The sequence below is a fragment of the Dicentrarchus labrax genome, unplaced genomic scaffold (genome assembly GCF_905237075.1).
Source record: "Dicentrarchus labrax unplaced genomic scaffold, dlabrax2021, whole genome shotgun sequence".
NCBI classification, from domain to species: Eukaryota; Metazoa; Chordata; class Actinopteri; family Moronidae; genus Dicentrarchus; species Dicentrarchus labrax.
Window position 1 is genome coordinate 22006432 of NW_026136704.1, and position 27399 is coordinate 22033830.

Below are 27399 nucleotides of genomic sequence, written 5' to 3' on the forward strand. Positions count from 1 at the left end.
CACACGGAGGCATGTGGTTTAGGTTTCTGAAATGAAGGCTGCAGAAAAATCTAACTACTGTTCGCAACACAAAGTTTGCTGAAGAGATTTTAACACCTTTTTTCTTTAAGGGCAACCTTATACTTGTCCTTTATTCTGTTTGACAGTGTGAATTGGCTGTGAGGGAAAGCTTATAATAGTCAGCCTGTCATATGAGAATACTGCATGTGCATACAATTGTGCTTTTCCTTTAGTAAACTCTGATAAGGATGTGGTTTGACAGTAATTACGCTCCTAAGCTACCCATGTGAGGCTTAAATACTGCCCGGAGTAATACTAGACTCGCACCTGTGTTGACATGTTGGACTGTTCCGCTTACAAATGTCATGTTGCCATGAGTGTTGTACCTCTGGCATTAAGACATGGGGCATACAACTTTAGTGGAACTAAACTAAATCTAAATAATATCCTGCACTGGGGGGGAAAGCAACTTGCAACTTCTTGGTAAAACTCCTGCACCACTAAATCAGTTCCTCGTGCAGGGTCTTTTCAAAACGTGAGTGCATGAGAGAGTGCTTTAACAGTCAGTCCTGCCAGGAAAGGAGACAGCTCATCTGGCTCTGTCACCAACAATATAATTAGCTTAGGCTGCCTTGCAACCATAGCTATTTATCTGCACTACACAGTCACTTATTTGCGCGGTGCCTAGATTGTGTCACACCGATACCGAGGGTTTTCTTTCGTTATAGAGAGACTTGGATATGCATAACTTAATACCCGAGAATCAGAGGCGGATCTGGTTTTGACACTTTTGTGCATCAGCAGCAAGGATTTGAAGTGACAGTCCCCTAAGACAAATAACTACAGGCCTAATATTTACGACCTTTCAAATGCATGTTACGTCGAAACATTGGGAACAGCCGTCCGCATAGCCGCACGCACGAGCCCCTGGTGTGTTTACAAGCTATGATATTTGTGCATCAGTTGAACCGTGGCACAAAGTTTGTCGCGCGCGCGCTCCGTAAACTGTGCGAGCTTCAGGAAGCACCTGAGGAATTCGCGGTGCGGGCTGAGGTGGGACGGTTCCGCCTCGCGAGTACACAGGGCGCGCGCTCCTGTCTTCATATCACCGACACCTTAATTAATTCTCCGGGCTCCACAAGAAAGACATGCATTACGCAACGCGCACGAGCAGCGAAAGGAAATCTCCGGACATGCACGCAGATAACCATCAAATGACACCAAACACGTGCTGTCATATTTAGCTGGTCTGGATCCAAAATTAATTCCGAGCGTAAGCTTTGTCGCGCACCGGAGTGACTTGTTAACAAGCGCAGCTAACAGCCTGTTTGTGTTTGCACCCTGCAGTCGGTTGCTGGGAACGCACGTTGTAAAATGAGGTTGGGAAGCATCATTTTATTCGTCGCTCTCTGCTCTTTTACCGCTTATTATATTTATGAGCCCATTCCCGAGGAGATAGAGGAGAGATGGAAACTCATGCTGACCAACTCTTTCTTCAGAAGTCTCAGCCACCTGGTAAGGAAAAAACACTGTATTCTTGCAGGCTGCCTTGCTATCTTAGGTCTGCTGGTACTGATAATTACTTTGTAAATAAATCCCTATAGCATGCACTAGCACTGCGACTGAATGTACACGTACTTACTATGTCAGTTTAATATATGATTAGGTCACTTAGCCATATATTGAATACGAAACACCTCAGAGGTGGCAGGTTAAACGTTTATTGTATTTTGCTGATGTGGATATACATGCTGGTTACACCAGATTATGTCAGATGCTAATCCATGTGTTGTATAGTCCTGCTCACCTGTTCTAATAATAGACCCTATTAAGGAAACTGGACTCTGTTAATGACCGTTAGATGCCTGTGGTTTACTGTAGCCCGTTGTGGTGCGGCTAATATGACTATTGGTTTACATACAACTGAGTAATGCCTACATGGTTGCAACATTAGTTTAAAAATGAGTTTTTGCTTTATTTTGCCACACCTTTTTCACTATTAAAAGCTCATCATACTCAGTCCATTAAACAACTAGATGTTGCAGTGGTTAATCACATATATATAAATAAATAATGACATAAAAGTGCACATTCAGGCTACTACAGGACATTGTTGTTAGTGCTGTAGGGAGAATAGTGTTCAGTTTGAAAGGCTGTGAGGAAATCAATATCATTTAGCAAGGACAATTATTTTGTAAAGTAAGATATTCTATTTCTCCTTATTATTATGTAACATCTAATGCATCACAGAAACAAACCTTTTATTTGAGCTTTCATTATTGAATTTTGAAGCCAATGCCCCTCGACCAGGCACACAGCCATTTTTTGGAATGATTGATTACCTGATCGGTGGGTAATTTCTGTAAGTGTTTTGGATTTCAATGAGATTACTCTTGGAGAATGTAATGTAGACAGTGATAGTAAGTGAAAGATATATGTTGTTGTTTTCAAACCAAATATTGTTAAATTTATTTATACTTTTTTTTTGCTGAATAGAATACATTTGTATTGGAACCTGTTCTCTCAGGCTTTTTCTATTTTTACTTAAACAAATTGAAACAGAGAGGGATAGATTGCGCCAGTGTTTTTCTTTTTCAGACTGATATGAGTGCCTGATCGCACGTACAACTTGTAGTGCATGTCTCTTTGATGCAATTGTTGTGGTCACAGTAAAAGAGCATCAGCTGATGAGCCTCATGCTAGCCTCTACCTACCTCATCAGACATAATGGAGTACTAGTCATGCTTTTGTAACTTATCATTGAGTTATATCGTCTCAAAACTGCAGGGGGCTGTTGACATTTTACAAGGCAACATTCACATGAATAGTCTCCCTCTCCCTCTCTCTCTGTAATATGGCCACATAATTTGGCATCCTAGCCCTTTCTGTTTTGAATATTATGAGCTTTGGTCAAGGTGAATGTTTGCATAGGATAAACTGGCCTCCAATATGTTTACTTAATATACAAGAGGTAATATTAATGGCTCAGGTTTGATGAACTTGAGAAAGTCTCCAATGTATCTCTTTCAATATATCATGCGCTTTTTCCCTTTCCAGGCAGACCTCAGTGAGTTACTGGGGCTGAAGGACTATATGGGGGTAATGTACTTCATTACTCTGGCTGAAAAGGTAGTGCCTGTGTCAGATGAGCATGTCAAGGTGACAGAGGAGAAGTTTGATGGAGTGGAGGTGGTACTGTACCAGCCAAAGCAGCAGGGCAGTGACACTGAGCTCAGGAGAGCTGTCATTTACCTACATGGTGGAGGATGGTGTCTGGGGAGTTCCAGTAAGTTGATGGGTTGGCCTGTCTTCTCAGTTATCACACATAATAATGACTCTCTGATAGAAAGATGGATGGAAGGGACGTACACATTCATGTGATGTGTTCATCAGACAGTAATTCTACTATTGCTTTAAGGAAGTACTCACTCTTTGATTGATGTGCCAAATTACTTGACAGCTTTATATAGCCTGCCTATGACAGCTGTTATGACAGGAGCATAAATAATGAACAAACATTCAAACAACAGCCACAAAGCTTTCACAGTTTCCTGCGGAAATAACACACCGTCTGCTGGAGCGGTGGGAAACTCAGAGGGTGGTTACCCTTGCTAATCCAAAATGTAAATACATGACATGCAGTTTGACACATCTCATGCTGTTCTTGCAATCTGTTGAACGGCTGCAACAATTACACTAACATGGATCTTCCCAAGAAATATTGCTAGACTAGATGGCAGGTTCATCTTTGTGACTGCAGTGTTACCTTCATGTAAGGCCACATGCGATATCAGAAATGAATGGATGTCAGTTATTGTGGTTTATGTTACTTTAGAATCCCTAATCTCTCTCTGTCTTCTCTGTTACTGTAGGGATGAGTCCATACGATCTCCTGGCCAGAAAAATGGTCACTGAGCTAGATGCAGTGGTTCTTTCTGTTGAGTAAGTATTTTATAGTCAGTTATATGTATCTTCTGTAATATACTGCAAAAAATGCTCTGTAAAAAAATTGCAATTTGCTCATAGTGTTACAGTGTTGTAAGGTCAGGCACATTTAATGTATTATGGTCATTATTTAGCTCCAGATTTTTTGTTTTGTTCATATTATTCATAGTCAAGTCCCATGGTTTCCCCCACTCTTTCTCTCACACAGAATTTTCTGTGCCTGTCCTCCTTCATTAGTCATAGGCTAGACGGAAGTGAGGATGCAGTAGAGTGAAGCTAACAGGTTTTCATTTGGGTCTCGCCAGGCTTTTCCCTGTCACAGCTACACTCACTGTTGTTATTTGGCACATCCGGCTTTAACTCTGCCTCTCAGTACTGTAACTTTCTTTTGCCAGTCCTCTCTGTCCTATTATTCACTACTCCCAGTTTTTCAGCTTTATAAGTCAAAGGCTACTACTCTTACCTACCCTTTTTAATCTATAATTTCTTTTTTGACATACTGTATTTGGCAGTGGGAGGTAGAGTCAGTTATTGTTGCAGTATTGCCTTATCTGACTCATTCATTTTCCCGTCTGCAATTTGTTAAAGGGTCAAAGAGTAATTCCAGCATTGCCCAATCAACCATGAGTTACATTTCAATTGTAGCGATGACACCAACAGGGCATAGGTCAATGCCAAAAAATATAGTGAAAAAATCAGCATTTAACTATCCAGTGTGAAACATTTACTGAAATCTATTGGCAGAAAAACAAAGTAATATTCATAGGTATGTTTTAATTAGTGCATAATCACCTGAAACTAAGAATTGTTGTGTTTTTGTTACCTTCGAATGAGCCGTGTTTATCTACACGTTTCTCCTACATGCTTGAAAGACTGACCCATATTCAAATGGTTGCAATCTGCAACTTGAGTGCTAGATGTCACTAAAGGCAAACACTGGACATTTAAATGAATGCATGCAACAGTCAGCACGATTTGTAGGTATTTATTTGTAACAACCCAAGCCTGTGCAGAGGTTTTTAAATAACACCCAAATGTAGTAGGATAATACTGATGACGTGTTTTATAATTTACATCATGGTTGAGCAGCTTTCAGTTGTTTTATGTATATATTTATTTTAATGCACTTGTTTCATCTTTAAAACTACAGTTTGTAGTCATTTTACCGAGTGAATTGTAAGTAAGAAGTTAACATGCTAAATCTGCCCTAAATCTGAATTACATTTTGTAATCGCACCCTTTCCACTGTTATTTATATTTTTGTCTGTCTACCTCTTGAAAATGTCATCATGTTTATTTTCCCTGGCTCAAAATGTTGTCTGTGCACATGGCCTTCAAAGCTCCTGTTTATTTATGCTTAAGCTTTAATCTGCACCTTTCTACTTTTGCAGGTACCGTCTTGCCCCTGCTCACCACTTCCCTGTCCCATATGAGGACGTATACCGTGTGGTCAAACACTTCCTCCAGAAGGGGGTGCTGGCCCAGTACTCTGTGGACCCAGGACGCATTGCTGTGTCTGGGGATAGTGCTGGGGGTAACTTGGCAGCTGCGGTCTCCCAGCAGGTACTGAATCTATTTTTTCTTAGAAGTGTCACCTCTATTTTTCTGGTTCACAAATAGAGAAAGAACTGTGAAGAGGTTACACAAGACAAGGTTAATGAGACAGTTTATTATAAATAGTATTACCCTGAACCACAATAACATTTGTTCTGAGCTGGGGCTGAGGTGACCAATAGTAACCCACTATTTCATAGTGTATTCTGTATAACTTAATCTTACGGATCTCAACTGTTTAACAGGTAACTGTTTGTTTTAAGCAAATTTCAGTAGAACTCGCAAGTAACCAGCAGCAATAGATGTTAAAACCGCATTAAACACACTGCTCTCACAATAATTTGTTTATTCTTAGACCAAAAGCTTTGGGGATGTACAAGATAGTTTAGGCCTTGGGAAATTGACAGCACTTAAAATTGACAATAAAGACTTGATCGGGATTATAGAATAAGTAGGAAGTGGTATCTTCATTATAGTTGGTTATGATGAGCACCCTGAATAAGCAGAACTGTCAGCAACTTTGCCTGTAGAGGGGAACTGAGGAGGTGCAGTTATTATTCATGCGTTTTTTAGTATTCATGCTGTTGGAATCTAAGGTCAAATCTGTTCTTTTGACTGAGGTGGATGCTAAGTTTGTTGGACTGAGCTGTGTTAAAGCAGCAGTATAAACAGCAGTGAAGAATTACACTATCCTGGTGAAGCCTGTGGCTGACATGGCTGTCAACACCCTCGCCATGTTGACAGAGGCTGTTAGCATTGACATCGACTGCATTGTAGGGAGATCGACCAATTCTCCAAATGGTGGAATATTGAGAATGCAGAACAACTCACAGTAAAAAAAAAAGAAACCTGGACATTATGTCAAGCTATAAAGTTGATGGACAGTCTATTATTGTTTATGCCGCATGCCATAAAGATGTGCCATAACAACATTTAGGCTACTCATAACATCAGTGCAAGGGGAACTGTTCATTTCATATTACAGTAAAAAAAAGAAGAAAATAAGAGAAAAAGTAAATTCAGTCAAAAATGACTGAATTACTGAAGCAGAGGGACTGGAATTTCATCACACACTAGATCCGTGGAAGCTAATGAAAGAGAAAAAATGTAAGGTACCGAACAGATAAAATGAGGGCACGGAGAATAAGCCTCAGCAAGGTGAGGAGTTAAGCTCTCTTAGGATAACCTCTTGGAATTTAATTGTAATAGTGATTTAGGTTTAGGTTGTAGATGAATTCCATGATACTATCACCTAGCTTCAGTACAGTTTCACACACATTACAAATATTTCGAATGACAGATATTGCATGACTCTGTAACCTATGGTTAGGGCTACTCTTCCATAACACTCTGCATTGGTCGGCAAAGACTTTTACATGTATAATTTAGGCTTTACTCCAATTACCTCAATGTGATGGCTCATTCCAGTTGGTGGGCCTTGTAGCATACAGGCCAGCTGACAAAGCACCTTACACAGTATAGGTTTGGAATCAACTTAAAGAAAAGCACCTAATTTCAGCCAACAGGTGAACTACCGTATGGCCTTCACTGTCGTTGTTTAAGGCCATGGAGAACTTCTAGTGTTGCACTATAGAGAGTAGCTGAACCCTTAAAGTACTTCACTTTCCAGGTCTACAAGATTGTCCCTAGGCACCCTATTAATAGATGTTTGGTGACACTGACACTGACATCATGAGTCAGACATCAGCTTGGTAGATAGGGATCTGTTTACTTCAAGGCAAAACCCCAGTACGCTCACTGCTTTGCACTGTCATGAGGCTGACCCTGTGATGATCCACCCTAATGGGACATGGCTGTCCCCAAAAAAGTTGCTGTATGCCTTTCTTTCCCTTTGTTAAATTTCCCAGAAAATCAGCCTATGGAGGTCTTTGACAGGTAGAAATCCCATGGCACAGCTTGTCGACTTGTGTAGGAGAATGCAGCATTCTACTACTAGTGCATGGATTAGACATATCCTGTTTTATTGTGTTAGTAGTTAGCAGTATTTCATAAAAATAGGTTCAGATACTCTTATATAAAGATATTTTATTCTTTTGAAGCACTTTCTTACCTAAATACAAGTAATGTTCCTAATTTTTATATTTTGTTTTAAGGACCCCCTAAATTACCATATGGTATTATTGATGATCAGAAAATCGGAAAAGATGCATAAGAGACTTATGTATATGAGCTGGTTGAGCATGTTATGTTTTGTTGGACAGCTTTACTGTTGTACCAGTCCAGTTATCTGACTACATTCATGAGTCAGAAGTCTGTTGTAATTCTTGTGTGTTTTTTTGAATCACAATTGCTGTGCATCATCATAATTCCTGGATTTGATTTTGCAGAATAATTTTCAACATTTCAGTGAAGAGACAGACAAGTACACACTCGGGGTGATGCAGTTCTTCCTGTTAACAACCATGACTAGTACTGATCAGATGACATTTCCTATTGATTGAGAAATATTTCTCCTTTTTTCAGTTTTCTTTGATAATCTCTCTCTTTCTTCACAGTTAAAAAAAGAGCCTGGACAACAGGTTCAGTTGAAGGCCCAAGCACTCATCTACCCCGTGCTGCAGGCTCTGGACCTTAACACTCCTTCCTATCAGCAGAACAGAGACATGCCTATTCTGCCCCGCACCCTCATGGTGCGTTTCTGGAGTGAGTACTTCACCAGCGACAAAGCCCTTTTCAGAGCCATGATGGCCAATACCCACAACAACCCTGAATCTTCCAGCCTGCTGAAGTTTGTCAACTGGAGCGCGTTTCTGCCAGAAACATATCATAGAAAATACAACTACAGTGCTCCTGCTGTGGTGCAGGGAATTGAAGGGGAGGAAGTTGGGATTGATGGACCATCTCCATCTTTTGCTGACCCAAGGGCATCGCCCCTGCTGGTTCCAGACTCGGCCTTACACTCTCTTCCCAAGGCCTACATTCTGACATGTGAGTATGATGTTCTCCGAGATGATGGGATCATGTACGTCACACGGCTCCGTGCTGCTGGTGTTGAGGTGACACATGAACACTATGATACAGGATTTCATGGAGGGCTGATGTTCAGCGTGTGGCCAACCGACTTCCTGATTGCACGTCGCATGGCAGACAACTATATCAAATGGCTCATGGACAACTTGTAAAAACTTTTTCCACTCATTCCACCAGTGTTTGCTTTGGTGCAATTTTTTCCCATCTCTTGTTTAACTTTTTGTTGTTAATTTCTTTTTCTTTGGTCATACTGTTTTCTGTAAATATATTGAGAAATATATTAACTTCTTCTTTTTTCCACTCAGGCATTTCACCACATTAGATATCAGGAAGGCCCTATGGGGTGCTGCTCATTCTTGTTTACCACCACAGGACCTGCTACATGATCTGATGCATTGCATCAGTATCAATACTCTTAAGTATAAGTTAGTAATGCATGATCCCATTTGGGATTTTAAGAATCCAGTATAGGTCTTGACAAAATAGGAAAGGATTTTCACAACAGCCAAAAATTATATTTAGTTTGGCCAAAGTTAACATTTATCACTGAGAGCAGCTGATACTGAAATCTAAGATTGTTTTGATGTGTTTGCAAAACCATAACTCCTGTGTTCCTGACATTGCATCAAAAGTTGGCAAGTGCTATTCTGTTATTCTGCTAACACTGTTTTTCACAAGTGAAGAACTAGCCCTCTGTGGGATAACAAATACATGTGACACATGCTTGCTGGTATTGTAAATGATTTAAATTGCAGACTGAATGATATCATCATCAGCACAACATCTCTGTGGATCTTGTCTAATTTCCACATACCTTCGGAAGTATAAAACCAAAAAAATATTTCAAGTCTGGTTTGCTTTGTAATGTCCACATATCAGGCATACCCACAATGAAAAATGATTCACCACATTCCACACAGAATATTGGTATTTATAAGTAAAGACCACGCTGTAACAATGTGCATACCTACAAATATTCTTCACATCATACTTAGAAATTTTTTTTGTGATTGAGTCTAGCTAAGTGTAGAGAGAGTAGCAATATGGCAAAGAGAGGGATAATGTCCAAGAGGGAATTTGGGCAACATTTTATTTGGAGCCTTAATCTTTACAGCACACCACACGCCTCAGCATCTCAAGAGTTCCCTATAATAAGACTTATCGGGATGTGTGTGTACTAACCCCTTCTTTGTTCAAGCATGATTTTATTGAAGTGTGAGTAAACTGCTTTGACGTTTGCTAACCCAAAATCTGCAGTTATTTGGGAATAAAAATAATGCTCATTGAATCATTAAATATGACCATCTACATGTTAACAATAAATAAGCCAGTATAGTTCCCAATATAGACCTGCCTATGTGTAATGCATTAATAAGTAATGACTGTTAGATGAAGTTGCCACTGCAAGTCCAAGTGCCAGCTTAATTTATGAAATGTGTAACATGGAATAGTGTACAGACAAGAGGCTGACATAAAGACTATCCATATCTCTGGACTGTGTAGGTATGACTGCACTTTCTCCCTCAGTCAGCTTTTTGTCCCTGAACCTCTGCTCTAAAAGCATTCAGAGGAAATGAAGTTGTATTTATTTATCCCTGAGGCCCAACAATCATATGAGGTGGCTTGAAACAATCCACTTGTCTCCCTTTTATCTTCTTCATCTCTGTCTGGTGACATCACCCTGGGACTTCTCTGCACATGGGATGGCTATCTACTGTCAAAGATAACAGGGAGGTAACCAAAAAGTAATCCTAAATATAAGTGTATCTGTTCTTCAGTGTCTCACTGTTCTTTAAGCTTTACTGGTCAAAAAAAGCTACAGTTGTTATGAAACATTTGAAGTCTCGGCTTTTAGGAATACCATTGTTTGAATCTCTTTTAAAGTGTTTTTTTCCCCTCAGTTTCTCATTAATATAAAAAAAACTACGCAGTCATATAAAATATGTAACTTTTTCAACAAGGGACAGCTTTAAAACTGTTTTTTTGTTTTCTTAAGCACTGCTACATTCTCAGTTGTAAATATGACTACTTCTGTTTTTATTTGGGATTCCCTCCTGGAGAACTTCTGATTTGCAATAATAAATTGACTCGACCTTTAACTACTGATCAATTGTACTTGTGTGTACAGTCACACACATGTGTAAAGAGAGAAAGACATAGATCGATAGATACAAAAATACTCACTGTGAGACAGCAGTCACTTGTGGTTATGTGCAAAAGTACAGCCTCTGTAACCTCTACTACTATTTATGCTACAATTAGACTGACACAGGCACAAAGGAGTTCTTTCTGACCGATTCAGTTTACACCTCTGTATCGTCTGCCTGATTCAAGTCTGCACTAGTCATATAAAGACTGAATGTTATGATGATCTTTCTTAACAATTACAATTTTAATGCCACAGGAAGTTCCCAAGCCATGCAGTAATTCCATATCTGATAACACAATCCAAAACAGTCTGATAAAACAAGAACATACATTTCTGCTCGACTCCTTATAGACACAGCCTATGTAAAAACAAAATAGCACAGATCAACAAATTGTTTTACTTCTGAGCAGTAGCTGTTTCTGGTCGTGCCTATAAAGTAAACCTAGCATAGCAGAGTCATCTGAGTATTTGAAAATATAGTTCTGTGAGTGCTTTGGTGAACACTCATTTGTGTATCAGTGTGAAAAGAACAGGTGAGTTCACATAGCCTTGTGGAGCTCCAATACTGATGTTTTTTATAGCTGAGACATACTGTTGTTAACCTTCACCCGCTTTCTTAAAAATGAATACCACTTGATAAATGTTAGGTTTCTGAATAAAAAGGTATGGCTGCAAAGTGTTAAAAGAAGAGCTAATATCGATAAAAAAAACCATCTATCGATAAGAAACTACTGTTCTCAAGATGTTTTAAGTGCATGAAAGCTGTGATAGCATCATCCATACTTTGCCCTTGGCCATATGCAAACTGTAATTATTCTAATTTGTTGTTTACATCTGCTTTAAGACAAACAAACCTCTAACAACACATTTCATCACAACTCTTACATAAGTTGTGATGAAATGTCTTGAGAAATGTGATGCTGTCTATGTTGAAAAGGGATATAAACCAACTAGAAACATACTTGATGTGCTTGTCAACATCATGTTAGAGGTTACATGATGTTAACAAGTGCATTACATGTAGTGAAAGTGGAAAGGATGATATGCTGAGAAGGATATTCTGTATAGACTGACTCAGACACCACAAATCCACCTGGCGCCACTTACTGTTGGTGAAGCAGTCCCTGTTGGATCTTTTCAGGGTTCATATAGCTGAGGGGGAGAGTACAGTTCATCTGCAAACTGACTGTCCAAACATCTACCACCTACACACATTAAACCCAAGAGGTTGGAAAAATACAAGCTGTTTTGTTTTTCTCTGGATAGTGAAGAGGATGATGCAGTGTGATCAAACCATTTATACAAAAGGATGATTCAAATAGGTCGGCCTTGTTCAGCGGGACACATTAAACAAAACACTCAATGCCTCCTGGGTGTAGAGTGGACTATTTATGTGCTACACTATGCTGGTCATGTTTTTCTGTGTGCTGGCCTTGTACGCAGGGGTGTGTGTGTGTGTGTGTGTGTGTGTGTGTGTGTGTACTTTATGTGTATATGTAATTCCTTCACTGCTATGGAGGGCTAATAACAGTAACGTGAAATGGATTATGACAGATGATTCTTTGAAACTGTTAATAATGTATAGTGGTTTTACACAGATTATACTTAACATACAGTATAAAAAGTGCACAAATACTTATTGTTCTCACACACAGGAATGTGAGTAAGCATACACACACTGCTCCTGCAAATATGCACTTTGTTGAAACACAATTTTCTCTCAGGTCTGTTCATAAGACTTGAAAATACATCATGCCTTTTTCAAAGGTCAAATACTGAAACTAATTTTGAGTTTCAGACCAGACCAGTGTTGATAATTAATTCCTTAACATTTTATCACCACATCATTACTTTACAAGCCATACGTTTAACATGCAACAGTCTTCCTTAAAACCTGTAGACCATGCGTCCTAAAATGCCCTTTTTGCCTCTGTGGCCACAGTTGTCTGAATTGCAATACTGAATTATCTTCCCAAAGTATTATTACATTAAGATATCACATTATTTACAATATAGAGCTTCAGGTTTTGTATTTAACCTCACATGTACTTTTCTGCTGCTTTTTCTCATAGGATCTGTCTTAATACCACCCCTCTGGCTTTTATTATGAAACTTGAAACGCACACACAGAACACAGCCGAGTTTTCATCTTTGCTTCTTTTCTTTGCTCTTTCCAGGAGAGATGCCAATATAAATGAAATGACGGATCAAGCATGGTGGGATTAGTCATGAGTGAAAGAAAGCACCTGATCCTGTCTGTTGTATTAAAGCCCCATGAAGTAAAGTGTGTTCAATGGCAATTCAGGGCTTAAGTAAGCACCAAAGGTCACTGAGAGGCCAATATGAAGGAGGCTTTTGTGAGAACTGAGATTTCCAGATGATTCCAACAGAATATACAACAGAAATATACATTAGAATGTTATTAGGATATATTAGTGGGTTTCAATGAATCATGAACAAGAACAAAGGAAGAAATGATGTACTATTGTAATGGTGGTGGTGGAGTTTATATTTGTGTGTTTAGGAACTCGGAGTGAGCATCTCTTGGCTACCCACAACAACACATGCACATATGCAAATACATACATTCACACAAATAAAACAGATGATACACACTGACTGCTAAGTGATAAAATAGATTTTTACACATCAGCCAAATCCAAACCCTTCCGATCTCTACTGTGTCTGTCACTCATGCAAAAAAAAGCTCTGACGCTATTCAGGAAAGAGCACAGTACACATTTGTAAAAACAATGCAAGTTTCCTATGTTAATCACAGCTTCACCAACCCCTTGAAATATGATGACATTACAATGGGGTCTAATCGCCAAAAACTTCACATTTCTCATCTTCATTGTGCACATATCAGTTAAATATATTTGTTAATTCAAAAAATGAAGTTTCTCCTGATTAACGATTATTGATAGTTACTGAGTGAGTTCAGTCAGCCAGCTACATGGAATGGATTATTATGTAATTGTAAAATGTAGATGTTGATATTTTTTGTCAGTCCCTGCAAGCATACATCTAGTTCAGCTAAGCAGAGATTGGGGTGAGGCAATAATTATAACAAATTTGTACAAATACTAACAAGAGACACTGGTCAATGCCTAAATTAATCTCTTTCAAAATACATATATTTTCTCACAAATTCTTAACTTTATGATTTCAATAGCTTATATGTAGAAGACAATCATTCATAGTTTTGTTATATTTTATTACATTAAAAGGTAAAAGTAGCATATTCAATCTAATGCACAACACCACAAAAATAATAGTAACAATGTCAAAACATGCATCTCCAGTTTAATCAAAAGAAATGTGCTTTTTCAACAAATACACAAATGCAAACAGCAATCTATGTATATATATATATATATATATATGCTTAAACAGAGCGTAAATATAAAAATAACAGGTTCTGGTATGTAATGCATCAAGAATATTTCCGTTATTTTACTTTGAAATGTAACCTTGCCTCAGTTCCACTATGGATTTCCTTTAACTTATAATCAGGTAATATGTGAGTGGATATGGTCACTACAACAAACACTATTAATACACAGTTTCACAATATATTTATGAATGACCTGATGACCTTTCCTCCCTGCCAATTGAAAATGAATGTATAAAGGCATCTCCAATAAAATACAAACCCAGTGACATTAATAAACAATTAAAACACAATGTAAATACATAAAAGGCATAACTTAAACAATACTTTTAACAAAAAACAATATGTAAGAATTCACATGTATGGATGTACGATGTTGATGTGCATCTCGTTTTGTATATATACAGGGATTTTGTGTTGGATTTTGTCAGGCTGGTTCGCTTTGCTGCTCTGTCTTTCTGACGAGCGTTCTGAGTTTAGCAAATACAAGCTCTCTGAACTTGTCCCCCATAAAGAAGTAAAACACAGGGTTGATGACGCTGTGCAAGAAGGCCACTGGTCGGGTCAAGATGTACAGGCCCTCAATGTACATTTTTGTACACAATTGCAGCCCTGCCCAGGGCTGCATAGAAGCTATTCTGACATTTCTAAGCACATGGTAGGGAGTGTAGAGAAAAAAAAACATGGCTGCAGCTGATGCAACAACCCTGAGTGGCCGCTTGAATGATGTCCTGCGCTGTAGAGCTCTTTCCTGGACATGAAGCAGATGTGCAATTTGGTGAGAGAAACCACAAAGTCCGAGCAGAGGGAGAATGTAACCAGTAAACGTTAGTCCCAGGCTGTAGCCGAAGTTATTGATTTCTCCTTTTAGGCTGGCAAAATCCTTACAGCGGCTCCATTTTGCACTCTGCAGGTCGTGGACCATCAGTGCTATCATTGGAGCGACTTCCACATTGACAGCTAGCCAGCTCAGCCCTGTCACGATCAGGGCTGTCCGTGGCCTCAGCAGGTAGTGGTTCCTTGTTGGATGTCTTATGAGCAGGAAGCGGTCCATGCTAAGCCAAACCATGAAGAGGATGGAAGAGTAAAGATTGACATGCAGAATATAGCGGTTGATAACGCATGCAGAGGGGTTGGTCTCTGATTGGTCATTTGCATAGAGGTATGAGAGGTGTGGCAGTGTGCAGAGGAAAATAAGGTCAGAGACCGCCAGATTGAAGAGGTAAATATTGCAGCTCTGCCACTTCGGCAAACAAAATATGTAACCAAGTACAACCAAAAGGTTGGCGGGGAAACCAATGCAGAACTCGATGCCATAAGATGGTGACAGATAGTACCTCTTTAGCACATCACCTATCTTCGTACAATTTTGCACCTAAGAAGACGGAAGGAAAGGTGGGAAGACAACAGAAAAGGAGAAAACAGAGGACAAAAGAAGGAAGGGGAAGGGAGGGAAGGAGGGGGGGATTGAGGAGAGAAGAAATGAATGGGTGAGTAATGATAGAAGCAAAATCGTATGACTTTGGAACAGTGAACTTTAAGAACAATTTTCAATAACAGTTGAAACTAATTTTAGATTCAGAGCACAACCTAAATATTGTATGTGTTAGGGTAGGACTTACCATGCTGTACTTATCGTCTAGTAGTCGCTTGTAGCGTGAATAGGAAGTGTGACCATGAACAGGTGCAGCCACTATCTGTACAGTGGAAACAGTAAACACAGAATTCTGAGGGTACTGGTGCCTCTAATATGACATCCTACCACAATAGCCATTCCATATATGGCTGGAACATACTTTGAGAGTCATTTGCATATACAATATGGAAAGAGGATTCAAACCAAACACAAGCGAGCAGACTTAATAGGTTACTTTATAACTGTATGCCCATGGTAAGTCTGATCTGGTACTCCAATTCAGGAACACAGCAGCCCTCATGTAATATTAAAGTGCATACACAAGCTAAATGTCTGGAAAACATTTGAACTTTTCAACCAGCAGTTGCTGCAAAAAAATTGTTTATGGTTAATTTAATCTCCGTGGCAAGGGCACAACAGCAATGGCTAAGAAAGAAGTAGCTGTTAATTAGAATCCCCCCGAAAGCCTGTATCATATCCAACATCCATATTCAAAACTGCTACCTTCATCTGTCAATTGTTGATAAATCCAATCATCTGTGTGTAAGACTGTCAGTGAAACAACATTCAGTTTAACTGTGCCACCAAAGTTATTGTGGCATTACAAGAGAGTGCAACACATAAATGTATAAACATATATACATACACAACACAAATTAACACTTCATGTTTGAGTAGTTAAAACTAGTGGTTCACAATAAAATAAAATAAAATAAAAAAGTTGTCCAACCAGCTATTTTGGGCTGCAGTCCTCGTTTTCTTTTAATATTTATTTTCTTTCCCAGCGTATGAGAGAAGACATAGGGAAATGCAGAAAACTGTAAAAAGTAAAAAAAAAAGTCTTAGTTTGGAGCAATGCAGTGTCTCTTACAGTAGCAATACATTTGGGTCTGACTGCTTCTCTAAATTTAGTTTTAGAGTTATATACGCTTTCTTTTTGGCCTTATTTGGACATTCTATGTTTGATGATTACAGTTTCCGCAAGACAAAAACAAGATAATGAACTAATTCTATTCGTGGTGAATAAGCACTATATCCTACCCCTCCCCCTTTTGGTATGGTTTTGGTTCCCTTTTTTGTATCAGCCAATTCACAAATAAAACCACCTTCATTTCCTCTGTGTCTCAGACTTAATGTCTTAAAATAAACATTAGATTAGTTTCATGTGAACACATTACCTTCATTATCATTCACTCTATTGATTTATCTCAGTGTAGGAAATGTTTTATAATTATTTCTTTCCTGATCTTATTTTAACAATGTATTTACAATCTCCCAAGTCCTAAAGAATACATGTGGTCTCAGGCAACAATGAAAAACTCCAAATAGAATATTTGTATTAGTAAAACTGACTAAAACTATGAGACTCTGTTAGATGACTACAGTATCTGCAAGATAGGATAGTAATGACTAATGACTCTACCACTTGATTTCTTTTTTTTCTTTCAGTCAATTCACTTGATTCACTTACCCAAGCACATTTACTTACTCTCTTTATCTTACACTTAATGTATAAAATACATGCTAGATCAGTTTCAGATCAACACATTTCCTTCATCATTCACTCCATTGACTTATTTCAGTGTCAAAATATCTATCATCAATATACATTTATATCAATATCAATATACCATATTATATTATGTATTATAAATTGACTAACACACAAAACTAGTGTAAAACATTCAACCCTGAGCATATACTCTAGTTGCAATTTTTACATTTTCCATTATTAAAGCTCAGTTATTGCAATTATAGTTACATGCAGTGGTGCAGTGGTCCCTGGAGAAGTGGGTATACTCTCAATTTTTGCCCTTTTTTAATGCAGCCCAGAAAAACACCCTGTTTTAGAAACAGTGACATGTAAGACTACTCTATTTAGTTTACCCAAAAATCCGTCAGTAGTATTTGCTCAGTGTCACATAATTTCTGCTACTTGATCTCAGGGAGGAAGGATTATGAAATTACTAAACCAATACTGGCCCACAGACTAGTGAGAGACAACTATGCATTTTGAGTGAACTATTCCTTATTCCTAGAATGACACCTATTCTCTCACTTGGCAAGTCAGTAGTACTTTTGTAAACTGTCTTTGAACAGCTGATTTGCAACAGATAGCGTGGGCCAGAGTGTGCCACTATTATAAAATGAACATGACTTGATCAGGAGCAGTTTGTAGGTATAGATATTATATTATATATTATATTTATATAAGATATATAGGTATTACTGGTCACACAGGCAGCCTGCATGAATGTAAAATATAGATGAGGCAAACATGGTGTTTCAGTTATTTTTTGAACATTTATTTAAATAAAATTCTTCAGGTACCAACGGGGGTGGGGGGCAGAGCGGGCTCCGACGTTGGTCTTAACTGTACTCGTGTGGAAATTGTCAAATTAAATTTTTGTTTGGATAGCTCGCTTTATCTTACCGGTTCATTACAAATCCTAAAGGCAAATCATTTAAAGTAAACTTGTAAAAGTGAATTTGTCTTTAGCAATATTTACCTCGGCATGACCCGCCCTTCTCTGCCTCCGATTGGCTCATTCGTCATCATACCTGAAGTTAACCAATCTAATCAGTAAAGGCAGCGAGTACTAGCCAATTAGAGGCAGAGTAGCGTGGGTCATGGCTTCACCATCCTAGGGAAAAAATGGGTAATTTGGCTCGCAGATACTACTGAATGGTGCGCATCAGGGGGGGTTTAGAAGTGGGTATACGCAATGCTGACTGAAAAAAAAGTGGGTATACGCCGTATACCCGCGTATACCCTGGACTACACCAGTGGTTACATGTGTCAGTAATAGCAGAAATGGAGAGTATTCCTTCATTGAAAGAAGCGCAAAGAACTGGCTTTGGTAAGAGTTTGACTATGTTAAATGGTTTGTTGATCTGATTGGTTGGAGTTCGCCCATGATAGACGTGATAGATCTAATCACCTGCTGAGTATTTTTAGAAAGTGCCTGGCCTTTTCCAAACAGTTTCCAATAACTACTTTCCCGCTGAACAAACCATCTGGTGCAGTCAGGTTAGAGAAGTGTCAAATTGGCAAACACGTGTCTTCCCCTCCTTCAAAGGGGTGTCGAATGATTTAACAGGATTTGAACCTGGCTCTAGTCTACCTACTCATTAAATGACATTTTATCAATGATTTTCTGTCTCTCTCTTTTGGAACTGCCAGTCATTCTTTGGGAGGGATGGCCTTCATCAAAACAGCCTGGGCACTTGCATTTTATATTTTTCTGTTTTTAATATCATTAAAAAGTAAATGTACACCTCACCCACATATCTGACTGCAGCACTGGCCACAAATTACAGCTTCTTCTGTCTGCTCAGATCTGCTCTGCACACACTTTCAGACTCACTGGCTCCCACGAGTGGACCGGCTGTAGTGGACATTAGGCTAGCGAAGTAGTACGAGAGTGAGTGGAGGCCTTGCTGTTAAAAATGAGCACAAATTCAGCCCTATTACTGTCAATGACTTCTCACGCTTTGAAGTGATGATTCTTGGAATTACTAGGGTCATTCCAGTGTTTCGTCACAACCTGCGAGACTTAGAAAAAAAGTTTATCTAGAGGCTAGCTATTTCAGGCTATTTATAATATTAATATTATTTCAATATATTTCTGTCCTTGCTTACTAGACAATATCTTCTTCCCCAAAATATTTAAGTAAATGTAAAAGGCTTAGTTTTAAGCAAAGCAGTGTCTTAAATGTCCCTATTTTTTTTTCATTTAAGTCAGCTAACCCACACAAACACATTTATTTCTTCTCTTGGTCAAATGCTTTTTGGTGCTCCAATATTTTGGTTTTCCAAGAAAGGTTGGATGTTAGGATGTGTAATACATACAGTTTTAATATAGTCAAGTGATTTTACAAAAAAGTTGACACGTGAAGCAGTGTTTCAGTGTATGCACAACTTTCATGAAGCGATGAATTAGGGAGAGGTTGAACTAATGCTTAGTATTCCAGATCTTATTGGAACCTGTAAACGTGCTAGTGAGCATGTAGCTTTCTTAACTAATCTCATACCATTGTTACTCAACTCTCAACAGTGTGGGAGTGATGTGACCCAAACCTGACCCCCTTATTGAATATTTGTTGACATAAAGTAGGTGTCTTTAATTCTAATCTTTTGAAATTGAACATGCTGATTAAAGAAACGAAAAGAAAAGAAACGTTCAAATGCTCTTTTCACATCAGAAAAGAGTAAGGCCTTAGAGTAATTATAATGGCTATGAAAAGAAATACATTCAAATGTTCCTGTTTGTATTTGAAGCTCTGATAATCAGAAAATGTGAACTACATCAATAATTCATTCACTTTGCTTTGGAACATATGCTGATAACAAAACAATACCACAGTGTTGACTTTTGAATTTTCAATCTATGGTGTCAAGCGCCTGTCCTGTGGTTGCATAACACACCCCAATCTTGATGATGTTGGTTCTGATAGGGAGCCTACAGTATATTTTGGCAACAAAGCTTACAATGTTGATCAACCTTTATAAAGCACATGATCTACTGCTGAGAGACATGTGAGACAAAGTGAGGGTTTTTTTTTTTTTTTTTTACCTTACTCTGCAGGGAAGTAAGCTAGATATAATAGAATGGGCATGTCCTGAGGAAACCCAGCCTGGGACTGACAGTGGTTTGTTTGGATATATTATTATGGGATCAAGAGTAATCTTTCAGCATTCCTGTGCTGTAGAAGGGTAAGGATCTGTTCTGGTGGGGGCCAACAGTGGGGCAGTGACACAAGTTATTTTTATTACTAACTGATATAATACTGTTAGCTTATGCTATAGTATTCTTTGGTTGATACAATTTATAAATCACAAACCTAAATCACTAAAATCTAACCATATATCCAATAATCCCTTAATATTTGTTAATATAGTACAATAAAAGTGATTGTTTTTTTTACATAGTGACAGTGCCCCCTGGTGGCAGACCACAGTAAACACAGTAGCAAGTGCTGCTAAAAGGTTGTTGTCATTTCACACATGACCATTCTTCATTACTGATTGTTGTCAGGTTGACCAACCGGTGCACATCAAGCGGAGACTTCTGGAGATTTCTCAACTTTAGTCCATGTGACTGGCTCCTGTTTGGCCTTGAAAGTAAAAGTACTCATATTTTATAGGATTATAGGTCAAATATGACTGTATGCACATTTACAGCATTTGGCAGTTGAAAATGATCAAGAGTGACTTACAGTAAAACAGTACTCAGTAATCACGTTGGAGGTGGAAGAGAAAAACACAAGGAACCGAAGGAAAGGAAAGACATTCAGGATTTGAACCCCTGGCCTCACAATCACCAAACAATGTTTTTCTCTTTTATTTTTTATAGTCTTCCAGCAGTATGACCTTCAATCATTTCTAGCCCTGCAGATGGAGACTGGATACTTGCCAATACATCATCCCCTCTAACACCCACTGGTGCCATATTTCTTTATATCTCTATTTCAGAGAAATAGGGCGTGACTTCAGCAAGTGGATTAACTTAAAGCAGACCATAAGGCGTGTATGTACATGTGTGGGTGAACCATTCTTAAGAACTATAAGCTACAACCGCCATACAGTACACTAAACCAGCATGACACCTAACTGCAGTGATGTGTACTTGTGACCCCCAGTCTCTCACTTGTGCCCTTTTGCATTTTTTGCATTTTATTTAAATGATTTCTGTCCTGAAGAAGTACATTTAGCCAGAAAAGCAAAGACAAGAGTAAAACCTGTGCAGCAGGTTTTCAGCTTTTCTCTCTTGGTAATCATCTCACAAACACTCCCTGTAGCACTGCACCAACCACAAGTGTGCCTTTTAATTTAAATGTGAATGCAGTTGCTGAAAACTCTAGCCCACCTGTATGTGCATGTTTGTGGAGTAGTGTATAGGTATGGTATAGGTATAGTATAGTATAGTTTAGTATAGTAGGTATAAAAGGAGCCAATAAATGTATTTCTATAGTGTGATCATTATTAAAAATATATACAAAATAAGACCAGAAAATGAAACTGTGTTTAAGTTGATGGAAATTGTATATAAATCATAGCATACATATGATACAAATTTAGTCCAGCAGAGGGCAGTATTACCCCAAAGCTCAGATGGTGGGCTAAAACTCCACAAGTGTCCTGCATTATGTTTTTGGAAAATTGCACTAATGGAATTATGTGACAACAACAAAAACTAGATAAATAACAAGAGATTAAAAAACAATAAAAAGTGATACAATTATTAAAAATAATGTATGAAAGTTGTGAATCAATCAGATGGATTAATTAGGGACAACACATGAGAGCAAGTTTTAACTTATTATCAGTTAAATGGAAATAAAGTTGGAAAAAGGACACAGAATAAGGAACAGTGAGAGTGAAGAGAGCTTGCGATGGACCAGTTAGCAGAGGGTGGAGCTGTGCCAATCAGTATGTCACAGTGCCCTCATAACTGGTGATTGTGCGTGCGTGTGTGTGTGTGTGTGTGTGTGTGTGTGTGTGTGTGTGATTTTGTGTGTGTGGTGTGTGCTTGTTGTGTTGGGGAAATGAAGAAATGAAAAGGTGATGGACTTTATCTGCTAGTCTCACTTCTGCTCATTCCTCCCTCTCTCCCTTGGATGGGCAATTTGTCCCAAATGTACCCTGACCCCTCCCCCCCCCACACACACACACACAAATAGAGAGAGAGAGATAAAGAGAGAGAGAGAGAGAGGCGAGTGACCTAAACCACCAAAATCTAAAATATGCTGATAAAATATGGAAAGATTACTTGGCCTGACAACGTTATATGGGTACTATTTTAAGTAGATTGTCATGTTAACACATGTGAGTGAGGTGTGAGTGAGCGTGTGTGTCTCATGCTGGTCCATTGTGAGTGAGTGTTCCCATTAGCCCCTGTAGCTTAAACTGTCCCAGTTCTGGAAGGTGACACACTTAGAGCTTTATCACTACAACTCTGCACTAATTATCAACATGGCTCACATTTGACAGTGAGTTAATTGGATCAAAACTGAATGTGGAGTGTGGGCTTACGAGTGCTGTAGCGTGTATCACACAAGATGGAGAAAGTGAGAGATTTAATGGAGACATAGCATCTGTTTACCGCATCATGCTAAGGCTGTTGGGTTACGTCCAAAAGTTCTAAGTGCAGCATGAAGTCCTCCAGCTATCTGCACTCCCTGTGCTCTCTACATGACCTATCTCCTCTGCTCTTTTGTGTTCTTAGTGCTTTTGTCCCTCATAGTCTCCTATCTTCCTTTATCATCATTTGAACCTCATCTCTCACTCTTTTTTCAATCCTGTCTTCTTTATTTTCTTCACACTCCAATATGTTCTTGCAGGCTTGAGTCAGAGGGTGTTTCAATAATTCATCCAGTGTTTGTGTGAGCAGCAGTCAAACTGGCATACTCAGACAGGGGTGAGATTGAGGGCTTCACCTGCTCATGTCCCTTTGTTGGGGTCTCAGCCAGGACCGGTTATGCAAAGTGGTTTAAAAATGTCCTTAAAAGCCCTCCCAAACTGTTTTCCTCTTACATATGTGCTCGGCCATTCTGGCCCAGTGAAACATGATCATTAGCTGTAAAAATATACAGCTAGCGATTGCTGTTTTGGCCAATTTACAGTTTCACTTCAGTGAGAGAACCAGTTAGGCTCATGCTGCTTTATCTGTGTCAGAGACGCTGTCAAATTAGGTTCCCATTCCTCTTTCTCCTGAAAACAGAACTCAACCCTAACAAGGGAAGTCATTGTCAGACTTCAGCATAAAGTAACATTTTTAGGATATTCCTTTATTAATCCATTAAAAAAACACAAATTGTCATTCATAAGAATCACAAATTAAAGCATTTCGGATTATTTGTACCCCTATCATCATGAGAGAGAATATTCTACAATTCTACAAAAAAACTTGCTTTGAAGGCCTAATGAAAACTGTCACCTTGTGACAAGTAAGCTGACAAGGTCAAACCAAGTCAGGCCAGGGTGTTCATTTTGACAGAAATGTAATTAAATAGCCACAAACCCCCATGTTCTACTGTGTTAAGTCTTATAGGTGGTCTGGGACCTACAGCCCCCCTTCAGTTTGAACCCTGTGCCTCCGACATGTCATTTCTGTATTCTTTGCCCCACTGTGGATCTATTTCATTTTCAGTCACGGCAGCTCCAGAGGCTTGTTTTACACACGCTGATGGTGTATGCTGTGTCAGGCTTTCTCAGCGTTACTGATATGATTGCCTCTGGTGTCTACTGGGACGTATAAATTCAAAACCACCGTCAGGTCAGCTAACCGTCAGCTAATCGCTACGCTAGTCACTGGACACGTTGCAGAGCTAAAACTTCCTGGCCTCAGCAAGGGGCTAATATCTAACCCTGCCATGCTTTCACTCCAGCCTCTAATAGCCAGCTCTCAGGGTCAGTCAAGCACAACTAAAGTCAAGCCGTAGCTGTATCCACATGCTTTGCATTTGTGTGTGAAGCTCGTACTGTGTTCTTTGCCTAAAGCTGGTTTTAAGATGATTAGTGTATGCATACTTTTTCATATAGTCAGAAATGCAGTAAGCAGCTGCCTGCTTTTAATTTTCCTAAACGGTAGCTTGAGTGTGGATTTTTCACAAGCTATGAAACTTGTTTCCTGCATTAAACTGGCAGCTGTGTGACACACAGGGGTGCGTGCTGAACAGCAGCATCTGTGTGTTATTTGCCTGTTTGCATCCTTGTCATACTCAGTTCATGTGAATTGCTATCATTCATTTTGACAGGTGGCAGTTGTACGTTTTCTTTTAGAGGAGTTGTTTCCCAAGCGCACGCACGCACATACACACACGAACACACACACACAAACACACACACACACACACACACACACACACACACACACACACACACACACACACACACACTTGCACACCTCAGGGCCTTTTCAAAGTATTCTCCTGTTTCATTACTGGCATCACCAGGTTTTACAGATGTGAACATTACCACACCGCGCAGAAAATAATGGCCCTCCTGTTCTGTGTCTTGACTTGATGACATCATGCCGCTGCCGTGGGGGAACCTGGGAGCCGTGAAAACAGGTTATATTATGTAAAACACATTGTAATGGTTTAGCAAGGTTCGTAGAGACAATGAGTGTCTTGTAAGCCTCTGTGGTGATTGTAAAATACTGTACATCGCACTAAACAGCAAGGGGGGAAAGTACCTTTTAAATCTCAGTCTTCCAAGTAGTACAGCACATCAGCTTTCTTGTCATTCATTTTCTGTGAGGCCTGAATCGGCAGCTCTGTCAGCTGACAGACAAGTGTGGGCTGACGACAGAAAACTTCCCTTTGCAAAACTGACATCAGCCGTTCTTCACTCCCTTTACAGCTTCAACTCAATCCCTCCCACTTTCTCATTTTTATTCCCTATTTTTCTTTCCCTTCCTGTGAGGGTTCTTCCTCCCTCCCCTCTCGTCCTCATCATTGTAAAATTCTTGACTTGTCTTCGTTTTGCTCCCTCACTTCTCACTATAATATCAGACACAAAGAAACACAGCTAGAGAGGTTTTTTTGTCAGTTACAGTGTTTGGACCAATGGCTTGTCATATCCACAGCCTCCTAATTGGTGTCACACGATGTCAGGGGACTGGGAAATCTCATAGTGCCACGGAGGACGTCAAGGAAATCTTTCTCCACTCTCAAAAAAAGGGAGTTTGCAATAGGTGCTTGGAGAAAAAAACAATGCACCAACGAGTGACCGAATTTGGGTGTTTTTCACTGTAAATTTGGTGGGATAAAAAGTGGGATAATAGACTAAGATGTGACAAAAAGGTAGAGTTAGCTGAGTTGAGAAACAAATATCCAAATAACCCCTGAGAGCTCAAATTATAGATATCTCTCTATATCAAGTCTCAGTGTCAGAGGTGGAGAATGAATTTTCTCTGTGGGGTCTTTCACTTCGTGGCTTGTATGTGTTGGCACCGGAGGACAGGACTCACTTTGCCAGCCATTGCCAAAGTGGTCAACAGTTCTCCTAAATAACACACCCACAGGAATTCGTCTCAGTCTGCTTGGTTTAAGGAAAATAAAGAGCGGAAATGAGGAGAGATCATTTTTGGAGGTGCACACAGGACTAGAGAAACAGAGCCACTAAGAATTTAAATGTTTGTTCTGTGGTTCGAGAAGCGTTATCCTGTTTGTTTTCTCATATGGAGAGATCTGTAACAAAAACACTGCGAGAAGTCTAATACAGTTTGTAATATATTCATGCATGTGTGTCTGTGTTTGTGCATGTGGTGGCGGCCTTCATGTCCATCCAAGCACCTGATGCAATGTTTCCCCATCCTCTTTTCTCCATCTCTGCTGTCTGCCTTCTTCCTCATTGGTCAGTGGCTCTGCCCTCTTTTCCCATTACTCCTCCCCAGGTGGCGATTATGAGTGGCATGATACTAATGTCTCAACTTCGTGCTCTGCCGCACTCAGACAAAAAAAAAAAAGAAGAAAAATGTCAGTGTTAGAACGAGGGAAGCAGTCTCTCCCTTCTCCCATCTCCCGTTTCCACCGCCTGCTCCCTCGCTCATCGCCTCTCTCAGCAGGTAGACGGGGCGGAGGTCTCGCCCTGTGACATCACAGCTTTCTGCTTGTCTCATGGCGGCTCAGGTTTCAGCACCATGGATTAGATTAGGGCCATATTGACTGGCTGACTCACTGTCCTTGAGTTATGTTGCGCCATGAAGAGGAGGCTGCATGGGTATGTGGTCAAGGAGCAGCAGATCTAAATGGGATTTTGTCTCAGGTGGAGATGAATTTCAAATGAACCTGCGTAGATTCTTTATCACACTTTATCTGTGCCGCAGTCCTTATGTTTTCTTTTATTAACAACTGCTGGATGGATTGCCATAACGTTTGGTAAAATCCCCCTCAGGATGAATAGTTTTAACTTTGGTGATCCCTTAATTTTTCATCATCCAGTCAAACTAGGATTTCATCTAACACTTATCACCAAATACCTAAAAAAAAATCTAAAACTAAACTACAACTAACTAAAAACTAAAACTATTGACATCATGAGCCTCTGCTGCATGTTCTGTTTAGTGCTAACAAAGCTTAGCATGCTAACATGCTAAATTAAGATGGTGAACATGGTAAACATTATTACATTATACATTGGATCCCTATGCTCACAGGATGTTGATGAGGCTTTCAATGTAATGAGTCCCCAGAACCCACAGGTGGTCATTTGATTGTGTCCCCAATGACAAATGTAAGTAGTGTTAAAGTGTTAAACCCTACGGAAGCGTACTGCATTCACGTGAAAAAAATAAAAAATAATTTTTATAATTTTTTTCCCCCTGTTTTTCTGAGTAATTCTTTTCTGTAAGTAATTTTTTTTCTGAATTATCGAGATACTTCGAACTCCCGCCATAACCTCCAACCTGCAAGTGACTCCTAATTAATTAAAATACTACAGAATATTTGGACCTGGACAAACAAAATGTTAAATGAGTCATATTTTATATATTAAAAAGAAAAAATCTTTGTCCTGACATATTTTATTTTATTAGCATGGTAAATAACATAAAATACTTTGTTTTATAACCACAATCAGGGAAAGCATTATCAGGTAAAATTGTTGATAGTGAGTGTACTGTGGCCTTTTGTGCTTTATTGCAACAGAGACACAGGACGCATGCCTAGCAACATCACCGTGGCAACATTAGCAATTAGCTCACAGCTGTGCCTAAATAAAGC

General features: G+C 39.2%; 2 protein-coding genes across 2 annotated transcripts; one reads left to right on the top strand and one right to left on the bottom strand.

Annotated features, from left to right (window-relative positions):
• Positions 1–532: 532 nt before the first annotated feature.
• On the top strand, positions 533–10589 carry aadac (arylacetamide deacetylase). Its single transcript, XM_051398124.1, has 5 exons — positions 533–1515; positions 3058–3286; positions 3873–3942; positions 5337–5508; positions 8016–10589. Exons 1-5 carry the CDS (start codon positions 1375–1377, stop codon positions 8640–8642), a joined length of 1239 nt encoding a protein of 412 aa, XP_051254084.1. The 5' UTR covers positions 533–1374; the 3' UTR covers positions 8643–10589.
• Positions 10590–13327: 2738 nt separating this feature from the next.
• Positions 13328–16908, bottom strand: LOC127362435 (succinate receptor 1-like). Its single transcript, XM_051398127.1, has 3 exons — positions 16400–16908; positions 15656–15730; positions 13328–15408 (listed from the first exon to the last, which is right to left on the bottom strand). The coding sequence occupies exons 2-3, from the start codon at positions 15656–15658 to the stop codon at positions 14461–14463; spliced, it is 951 nt and encodes a 316-aa protein (XP_051254087.1). The 5' UTR covers positions 15659–15730; positions 16400–16908; the 3' UTR covers positions 13328–14460.
• Positions 16909–27399: the final 10491 nt, after the last annotated feature.

What these genes read in the sequence shown, in the direction of transcription:
- aadac (XM_051398124.1), top strand. Translation starts at nt 1,375, where the DNA reads ATGAGGTTGGGAAGCATCATTTTATTCGTCGCTCTCTGCTCTTTTACC. An exon ending in TCAGAAGTCTCAGCCACCTG is followed by an intron (nt 1,516 to 3,057) that starts GTAAGGAAAAAA and finishes TTCCCTTTCCAG; the next exon opens with GCAGACCTCAGTGAGTTACT. An exon ending in GCAGTGGTTCTTTCTGTTGA is followed by an intron (nt 3,943 to 5,336) that starts GTAAGTATTTTA and finishes CTACTTTTGCAG; the next exon opens with GTACCGTCTTGCCCCTGCTC.